General features: G+C 49.1%; 1 protein-coding gene across 1 annotated transcript in view; it reads right to left on the bottom strand.

Annotated features, from left to right (window-relative positions):
• Positions 1–5,295: 5,295 nt before the first annotated feature.
• LOC102433442 (DLA class II histocompatibility antigen, DR-1 beta chain-like) overlaps positions 5,296–9,921 on the bottom strand; it is a 9,519-nt gene continuing 4,893 nt past the window's right edge. Inside the window, exons 2-6 of the mRNA XM_006106530.3 lie at positions 9,204–9,473; positions 6,868–7,149; positions 6,101–6,211; positions 5,635–5,658; positions 5,296–5,363 (exon numbers count right to left, since the gene is read on the bottom strand). Of these exons, the coding sequence (XP_006106592.1) occupies positions 5,350–5,363; positions 5,635–5,658; positions 6,101–6,211; positions 6,868–7,149; positions 9,204–9,473 (701 nt within the window). The 3' untranslated portion in view covers positions 5,296–5,349. The remainder of the gene's footprint in view (positions 5,364–5,634; positions 5,659–6,100; positions 6,212–6,867; positions 7,150–9,203; positions 9,474–9,921) is intronic.

The raw sequence follows: 9,921 nt of genomic DNA, 5'->3' as shown, positions 1-9,921 counted from the left end.
CTTATAATTTATTTTTACTTTCATACTGTTGTGATTGGAGAATATTCTTGATGTGATTTAAATTTTTAAAAATTTTACTGAGACTTTTTTTGTGACCTAGCATGTGTTCTATCCTGGAAAAATGGTCCATAAGTACTTGAAACTAGTTTATATTCTACTGATTTGGGTGAAATGTTCTGTATCTGTTCAGTGTATCTATTCTACAGTGTCATTTAAGACCATTGTTTCCTTCTTGATTTTCTGTCTGAATAATTTATCCATTGATGTAAGTGGGGTGTTAAAGTTCCCTGATATTATTGAGTTACATTCTACTCTACATTTATGTTATTAATATTTGCTTTAAATATTTAGATATTCTTAATGTTTATTGTATAGATGTTTACAAATGTTATGTTCTTTTGTTAGATTGACCCGTTTATCATTATGTAGTGCCCTTCTTTGTCTCTTGTTAGTCTTTATTTTAAAGTCTATTTTGTCTGACATAACTATTGCTTCTGCAGCTTTCATTTCATTTCCATTTGCATGAAATACCGTTTTCCATCTCTTCACTTTTTGTCTGTATGTTCTTTTGAACTGAAGTTAGTCTCTTATAGGCAGCATATGCACAGGTCTTGTTTTTGAATTCATGCAGTCACCCTGTCTTTGGATTGAAATATTTAGTGCATTTGTATTTAGTAATTATTGATAGGTGTATACTTATTGACATTTTATTAATTGTTTTCTAGTTGCTTCTGTAGTTCTTTGCTGTTTCTTTCTTCTTCTCTTGCTCTCTTTTCTTTTTAAAAAAATCCTCACTCAAGGATATTTTTCCATTGACATTCAGAGAGAGTGGAAGAGAGAGGGAAAACAGAAATATTGATGTGAGAGAAACATATCGATTGATTGCCTCCTGCATGAGCCTGACCAGATCCTGGGCCATGGAGGAGCCTGCACCTGTGGTCGGTGCCCTTGACTAGAATCAAACTCAGGACCCTTCAGTCCACAGGCTGACACCCTATCCACTGAGCCAAACTATCTGTGGCTCTTGCTCTCTTTTCTTGTACATTGATGACTTTCTTAGTGTTTGTTTGGGTTCTTTTCTTCATTTTTAACTGTATGTATTATAGATTTTTGGTTTTTGGTTGTGATAAGATTCTAATATATATAAAGAGCGAGGTGCCGTCATTACCAAACGGGTGACCTGTCACCATGAAGTGCATGGAGCACCTCTTGGTCCCCCCTGCTCCCCGGCCCCGAGCCACTCACCATGAGGGGGGACTGGCAGCGGGGCGGGATTGGGGACTGTTGAGCACTGGTGGCGGGCTACTTCGTGGGGTGGCCGTGAGCTTAGCAGAGAAGTCACCCTGGCAGCAGTGAGTTTCACGAAAGCAGTGGCAGGGCTGGGGGAGTTTTGTGGAGCAGTCGAGGGGCCTCGAGCATCGCAGAGCATCCTGAGGCAGGGAGCTTCATGTAGCGTTGCAGGGCGGCAGAGGCCATGTGATGGAGGCCAGGCCAGGCCTAGGGACCTTAACCACACACGATTTCATGCACTCTGGGCCTCTAGTTCATATATAAAAAGCTATGTTTATAGCAATGTTTCTTAAGTTAATTGTTGCTTAAGCTCAAATGCATTCTAAAACTACATTGTGTACTCACCCCATGTTTATGTGTTTGACATCATATTTTACATCTTCTTTTGTATGTGTATCCCTTAATGTATTACTGTGTTACACATGCTTTTACCACTTTTGTATTTTAATATTCCTTCTAGCTCTATAATTGGTTGATCTGCTACACTTACAACTGTTTGCCTTTATCAGTGCAAATTTTTTCTTTCCAATATTTTCTTATTTTTAGTTTTGGTATTTTCCCTTTAAAGAAGTTCCCTTAACATTTCTTTTAACGCTTGTTTAGTGGTGATGAACACTTTCAGCATTAGCTCAGCTGGGAAACTCTTTTCACTCCTTTAATTCTGAATGCTAACTTCTCTGGATGGAGTATTCTAGATTGTAGGTTTCCACTTTGAATATTTTGTGCCATTACCGTATCTGCTGGAAAACCAGCTGATGGTCTTATGAAGGATCCCGTGTACATAACGAGCTGTTTTTCTCATGCTGCCACTAAGATTCTTTAATTTTTGGCATTTTAAATATGACCTGTCTTGATATGGGCCTGTTTGGGCTCCTTTTGTTTTGAAATATCTCTGCTCTCTGGATTTGGATGTCTGTTTTCCTCACCAGGTTGGGGAAGTTTTCAGTCATTATCCCTTTAAGTAGGTTTTACATCCCTTTCTCTCTCTTCCCCTTCTGGGACTCCAATGATTCAAATGTTGGCACACTTGATGTTGCCCCACAGGTCTCTTAAACTGTCCTCACTTTTGAAAATATTATTTTCTTTTTACTGTTCTGATTGACTTTCACTACCTGTCCTTCAGCTTGCTGACTCATTCTCCTGCCTCAACTAATTTGCTGTTGATTCCCTCCTGAGTATTTTTGTTTTCATTTCAATTATATTCCTCAGTTCTGATTGGTTGTTTTAAATATTTTTCTATGTCTCTGTTGAAGTTCTCACTGAGTTCATGTATTCCTCTTCCAAGTTCATTGTGCATACTTATAACCAGAGTTTACTTTTAACTCTTTATCTGGTAAATTGCTTATCTCTGTTTCATTTAGTTCTTATTTATGTATGTATGTCTGTTTCTTGTTTGTTTGTTTGTTTATTTATTTATTTAAGTTTCCTTATCCCTTATTGGAATACATTTCTCTGTCTCCTCGTTGTGGCTGACTCTCTCTGTGTGTTTGTTTCTATGAATTAGGTGAAATAGCGACCTCTCCCCGTCTTGAAGGAGAGACTTGTTTAGAAGCCTCTCCTCTGTAGACTGTGTGAGCCAGGTGTCTTTAGCAGGCTAGCCGGAGCTGCAGTGGGAGTGGGCCATAGGGAGCCTTGGGGGTAAGGGGCCCTGAGCTGGAACTGCAATGGGATTGGCTATGGAAGTCCCGGGGACGAGGCACAGAACTCGTGTGGGCCAGGGGCCTGGGGCCTAGGGCCTGGGTTCCTGCAGTTCCCCTCCAACTTGCAGCTGTTCTTGGTTAGTAAATGGATTTTCCTCCTTATAGTCTAGGTGCCCTTTCAGCCACTGTATATTCACTTTACCCAGAGTGGGCGAGTCTGCACATACACCCTCAGGGATCCCTGTCCACTGCAGGTCAGTGCTGGGGTGGGGTTGCCATGGTGCCATGACTCTGTCTCTCCCTCAAGTGTCTATGGGATTTCTCTCTTGTTGGTCGAGCAGAAGTTGTTCAGTCAGCCCTCATTTCCTCTCCAGGGGGAGCTGCTCTGTCTGCAGGTGGAAATTTAATGTGAAATGGGGGGAGGTGTGCTCAGGGTTTTCCTTCACTGTCGTCTTGGACTGGGAACCCTTGATTGATTTACTGTTTTAGCTTTTTCCCATCACCTACTTCTTGTCAGTTTGTTTCTATTGCTATAGTTTGTTGTTTGTTTTGTGTATTGCCTTCTAAAATTTTTGATTTAAATTACTACATAAAATATTTGTATGTTCCTCAAGTTAAAACTATTAAATAAGATATACATTCAGAAAAGCACAGATTCCTTCAACCTATTCCCTCATTTTGCCCTGTAGACAAACACTTAAAAATCTATCCCTTGTTTCTATAGATAGATGACAGATAGGTAGAAAAATAAATAGGCAGATGAAATGAGCAGGTTTATCTATATGTCCTGCTCTCCTCCTCTGTCTTATTAAACAAAACGCTGCATAAAACTCTGCTGCTCCGTGCTCACAGGCATTGGGAGGCCACCCCACAGGAGTCTCTCACGTCCCCTCCAGGACAGAGGATTGCATGCTGGTGGCACATCAGGGAGCCACACGCTCCCCTGGGTGCCCAGCAGGGGCCCTGGGTGATGCTCAGATAAGGTCCACACAGGGTTTCCTGTGACAGACAGTGCGTTTGCCACACAAGCTGGAGGCCTCAGAAGCGCACCTTTCCCATTAGAGTGGCAGCTCTGTCCTGATGGCCTCCGGGTCCTGCTCAAGGGTAAGGTGCATCTTAAGGCAGAGTCAGCACAGCAGGCATTTTATCTGAGGCACAGAAAGACTGAGGAATAGAAGTGAAATAAGTCAGTCAGAGAAAGATAAATACCACATGATCTCACTCATTTGTGGAATACAGAGAACTACATAAGACTGATGAACAGGGACAGATCCAAAGACAGAGAAACAGTAATCAGACTATTAATCCCCAGAGGGAAAGTAGGGGAGGGTGAGGGTAAGTGGAAGAGATCAACCAAAGGACTTGTATGCATACATATAAGCCAAACCAATGGACATGGACAACAGGGGGATGAGAGCATGAGAGGGGGGGTGGGAAAGGGGGTTAATAGGGGGAAATATGGATGCATTTGTAATTCCTTAACTAGTAAAGAATTTAAAGATTAAAAAAAAAAAGACTAGTACTTTAAAAGGGGACTTCAAGAGGTACCAGGTTTAGGAACCTTCTTTTAAAAAATTAGAGAAAAAGAGTGAAAAGAACATGATTATAGAAACAGTGAAGACATCATATCCTTACAAGTGGCCTGCTTTTCTTTTCTTTTTAAAAAAGAAATATTTTTATTGATTTCAGAGAGGAAGGGAGTGAGAGAGAGAGAGAGAGATAGAAATATCAATGATGAGAAAGAATCATTGATCAGCTGCCATCTGCACACCAACCACTGGGGATTGAGCCAGAAACCCAACCTGTGCCCTGAACTGGTATTGAATGGTGACCTCCTGGTTCATAGGTTGACACTCAACCACTGACCACACCAGCTGGGCTTGTCTGCGTTTCTTATACTTGCTGTCCCCTCACTGTATCCCATGGGCAAGGGAACCTGTGTGCTTGTCTTTGAGAAACACCCACATTGGAGACCACCGTGTTCAGGTCCATGGCAGGCTCTCTCCTGGCTCAGGAACCAGGGGGGAAAACTCATGAAAAGCAGGATGGGAATAAGGAAAGCTTTTCTTCTTACTTCCTGCCCTTGAAACCTGTGAGCCAGATGATTTCACTCCATATTTAATTGAGGAACATTTTGTAAAGAAATGTGGGCTGAGGTGAGCTAAAGTGCTTATCAGACAGCGAGGGTTGAACTCACAGGGACAGGGAGGGATGGTGATAAGGTTCTGCAGTCAACACTGGGGCCTCCAGGTCCAGGGCGGGCAGGAACCAGCAGGGAGGAGCTGCTGGGGGAGTCAAGAGCCAGGATGCAGCCAGAGTCCAAGGTGGCTCCCCTTGTGGAGTGAGAGCCAGCAGGAAACACCTCTTCAGGCTGTGAAGGGACAGAAGGTTCTTTCCTGCCCCTGTCGCCATGGCCACCTCAGCTCAGGAGTCCTGCAGACAGAGGACAGTGCTGTTCCCAGGCCCAGCCAGCAGGGGCGCTGCCCTCCCAGGCCTCCTGCTGTGGCTCCCAAGTGAGAAGAAATGCTCAGAGGTCACAGGAGCCAAAGCTGCTTTAGAGCTGCCTCTCACCAGGCGGGAGGAGACCCTGCAGTGTAAGCGGCCAGAGCCACACCCAGGCTCCCTCTGTCCCCTGGCTCGTCCCCTGCACCTTCTGTTCTAGGGAAACCAAATGCGTCCCTGAGAGAGGATTAGAGAGTGTTACCTGTGGGCTGAAGTCCAGAGTGTCCTGGGAAGAGAAGGAAGATGCTACTTAAAAGATATGAAGGTAAGTGTGTCCCCAAACACAGGGTCCCCGCCCAGGCCACCTGAGCTTCTCCAGCAGCACCCCCACCCGCTGACACCAGAACAGGGACGAGAGCAGAAGCTGAGAACAGTGGCCCCGAAACTGTCACATCCAGTGTCATCAGTGACCACAGGGCCTGCTCCTCCACGTGCCCCAGGATCTGCACCCAAATCCCCGTGCGTGTTAACCCCTCTCTAACCCCACAGCCATGACTCCTCATGTCTCCACCCTAAGTAACCGGGAGCTGGTTATTTCTGCATTTCCAGGGAATGTGAGACCCACAGGGAAAGAGAGGCTTCTACACCGTTGCTATACCCAGAGCTCCCCCAGCAAAGCCCCAGGTCTCCCCACCATCTCGGAGCCTCTGCTGCCAGCAGCTCCTTACCTTTCTGAGCCCTGAAGTAGATGAGCAGCCCCGCCCCGAGGAAGAGCAGCCCCAGCACGAAGCCCCCGGCTCCAATCAGCACCTTGCTCTGTGCGGATCCAAACTGGGCCCCTGAGAGAAGAAGCTGGTTTCAGTGGGTTTTAGCCCAAAGCAACGTCTCTAATGGAGACCCTGGGATTGAAAGCTTGGGGGTTGAGGGGGGGAGGAGGGAGCTGTCCTAGAAGAAGCAGAACAATAGCCATTTTCAGAAAAGAGACTGAGGTCATACTGAGCAGGTACAAGGCCCAGGCTCTGGCCTCAGGTTCCCTCACTCCTGACCCAAGGCCACTGCTTTGGCCTCTGAGGCTGTGGAGCCCGGGGCCCGTGACCTCCAGGTCTTGGCCCAGGTGACAGAGCCGCAGAGGGGAGAGCAGACAAGGCTCTCCCGTGGCAGGAAGGTCCCCAAGCTGTGGAGCACGTGCCTCTTCCCAGATCACAGTGGGCAGCTCAGCGCAGGCAGAAGCACCCGCCCATCCATCAGGGGGTGGTGCCCAAGGCCAAGGGGCACCATGACGGGGAGAGTGTGGGGAATTCAGAGCAGGGCAGGCATGGCGGCCTCCCAGGGCTATGGGTGTCCACAGAAGCAATCACAGGGCTACCCTTTGGCCTGTGCTGAAGGAGTGACATGAGCAAAGGAAAACGGGGTGTGGGGAGAGGGGACCCTGACCCTCAGGGACAAGCCAAGGCCCCTCTGGGGGGAAGGTGTGTGAGGTTAGAAGGCATCTCACCCCATTCCACGGTGACAGGGCTGGTGCTGCTGGGGTGCCGCACTTGGCAGGTGTAGACCTCCCCGCTCCGGGGAACTGTCTCCAGCATCACCAGGGTCTGGAAGGTCCAGTCCCCGTTCCGGATCAGGCCCGTGGACACCACCCCGGCCTCCTCTTCGTGGCCGTTGCGCAGCCAGCGGACCTCAATGTGGCCCGGATAGAAGCCGTTCACGGAGCAGACCAGGAGGTTGTGGTGCTGCAGGCGCTGGGTCTTTGCAGGATATATGGTCACTGTGGGCTCAGCTGGGACAGAGAAGGCAGAGGGAGATGTGAGCAGGACAGACAGGCCCCTTGGTTGCTTGCTTCCAGCCTCGTCTCCAGTTTCAAGCTCTAGGCCTGGGCAGGCTCCTCTCAACCTCCCTGTAGCCCCGCAGGTGGTTGTGCCATGAGCGTTGAATCTTTGCCTACAGCCCGGGCCACTGGGTTTGAGAGACATTGAGGAAATTTGGGGGATTTTTCGTATCTTGAAACAGTTACTCATTGTTGAATTGAAGTGTTTACAAATCTTTGCAAGGCACAGAGTGTGTGAGTTCCAGTGTGATTTCTGGAGCAGGGCTGCCTGGGTCACATCCAGACTGTGCCTCTTACTGGGTGATCCTGGGAGAGCCTCTCTGCTCAGCTCCTCACCTGCAAAGGGGGTGATAATGCTAAGTCACCGCTTAAGGACATATGAGGACCAAAGGGCCTGAAACATGTACAACAGCGGCTGGAACGTAGCCGTCACTGTATGTCAGCTGTTTATCACATATGGAGAGAGAACATAAGGAAAGCAGAGGGAGAAGCTGGGGAACAGCTTTGGGAGATGGGGACTCAGGGTGTGAAGTCCTGGGAATATGATCACACCTGAGAACACAGAGATGGTCCCCCTGGAAGCAGGAGATACTGGGGATTCCCTAGGACTAGCTCCAGGGGCTGAGTCCTGAGGGAGAGGGAGGACCAGGGCAGCATCATTGTAACACTGACAGTGACACTCACTGAGCAACCCGCTCCTTCTCAAAAGAAGCTGGTCTGTTATTGGGATTGTTGACATTTTATAATTGTCTCTCTTTTCAAGCTGACATTTGAGCTCAGGGCAGGGGCTGGGACTCATTAACATGTGTGCTTTCTGCATGATACCAGGCTCAATAAATACAGATTTGGAGGAGGAAGAGGAAGAGGAGGAAAAAGTGGAGGAAGAGAAGGAGAAGGAGGAGGAGGAGGAAGAGGAGGACAAGGAGGAAAAAATGGAGGAGGAGGAGGAAAAAGTGAAGAAGGAGGAGAAGAAAAGGGAGTAGAGGAGTAGGAGTAGTAGGAGGAAGAAGAGTGGGAGGAGGAGGAAGAGGAAAGGAGGAGGAGAAGGAGGAGGAGACGATGAGGAGGAGGAGGAACCTGGGGGAAACATTTTTACTGCACCCCAAAAGGGTAGATTTAAGATTGATGGTAAGTCATTGCTAGCGACTTCTGAGTGCATTTCATTACCTTAAAGATGTTCTTAACATGGAAACTAATAAAACAGAATGAAAACACAAGCCAGGAGCAGGAGAAAATGCTGCATGAATGTTAGCAAAGTGTCCATCTTGCTACCTAGAGAACCTGGAAAATCACTGAGAAAAAGGCCTGGACCCCAGGGATGACAGACAATAGGCCATTCCTAGAGCAGGAACAGCCATTAGCCAACACGTACATGAAAAATGTTCAAGAACCTTAGAAATCAAAGAAGGATAAATTTAAAGTAAAAAAACAATTTTTCACCTGAGTATTCGGTGATATTGAGTAAGATTAAAACAGAATGCAAAGTAAATTGTCAGAACTCTAAACAGTTAACATAATTACTTAAATGCTGTCAGCCTGTGTAGATGTGACATCAGTGTGTTAAGTAACACAATTACAATTAGACCCGGGCTCCCCATCACCCCCTCTGTAAACACAGGGGCACTGAGGGGGGAACAAGACACTGAGGCCTGAAAGGAGCTCAGAGAGGCCAGAGGTGCCTCAGAGGCCCTGCCCCTCACACCCAGCCTGACCCTCCGCCCAGGGAAAGGCCTGTGCACCCAGCACCCCTATTCCAGGGGATCAGGGTCAGGGGGGATTGGCCAAGACAGACCGAATCCCTCCTCCCACCTCCTCCTCCCTCCCCGCTGCTCCCCAAACCCTCCCCCGACTGGACAGGACTGGGCACCCCCGGAAACGCCCTACACAGGACAAGACCACAGCGTCCCCACAGCCGCCCTCAGGCCCCTCAGGGGAGCTCCTCACAGCCCTGTGTGCGCACTCCCCCCACTCCACCCCTCCCACCCCCTCCCTGCCCCTGCACTCACTTTGCCTAGGCACCAGGAATCCATCAGCCCCCATGTAGTTGTGTCTGCAGTATGTGTCCACCATGGCTCGCCTCAGCTCCAGTTCACGCTCCTTGCTGTTCCAGCCCTTCTCTTCTGTCTGCCCCAGCTCGGTCACCGCATGGAACTCCCCCATGTCGCTGTCGAAGAGCACGTAATCCTGCCCGTTGTAGATGTATCTCAGCAGGTACCGCACCCGCTCAGTCCCATTGGAGAAATAACACTCCTGTTTAACCTGCTCCAGGAAATGCGCTGAGGGAACAGGAAGGACCAGTCATGCTGGTGAGAGTCGATGGTGACACCGCCCAGTGCAGGGCGCCATGTGGTGGGGACACAGGACCCAGCACCCCCACTGCCAGCGCCCGGGGGCCCTCCTCTGGGGCTGGGAGGCCGCAGGGCAGGGAGACCCTGGGACCCTCAGCCACTGGGGACCCACTGGGCTGCCCAGCAGGCTCAGGGCTCCAGGCTGGGCAAGGACTTGTGCCATCACCGCCTCCTCCTAGACGCCCCCCCCCTCACCCCCAGCCTCTCCCCTCCCCACACCCGCCTCCTCCTGTCACCCCCTGGGCAGGGGACCTCGTGCCAGGCCCCAGCTGCCCGGGACCCAGGCAGAAAACCGGGCATCGTCCTCCCGCTCTTGCAGCTTAGAATTCACCAAAGTGCCCATCACAGCCCCAACCACAGGCGCATCCACACAGGA

This window comes from Myotis lucifugus, unplaced genomic scaffold (genome assembly GCF_000147115.1).
Source record: "Myotis lucifugus unplaced genomic scaffold, Myoluc2.0 scaffold_844, whole genome shotgun sequence".
Taxonomy (NCBI): Eukaryota; Metazoa; Chordata; class Mammalia; order Chiroptera; family Vespertilionidae; genus Myotis; species Myotis lucifugus.
Note: the sequence above shows the minus strand (reverse complement) of the source record. Positions and strands in the feature narration are given on the sequence as shown.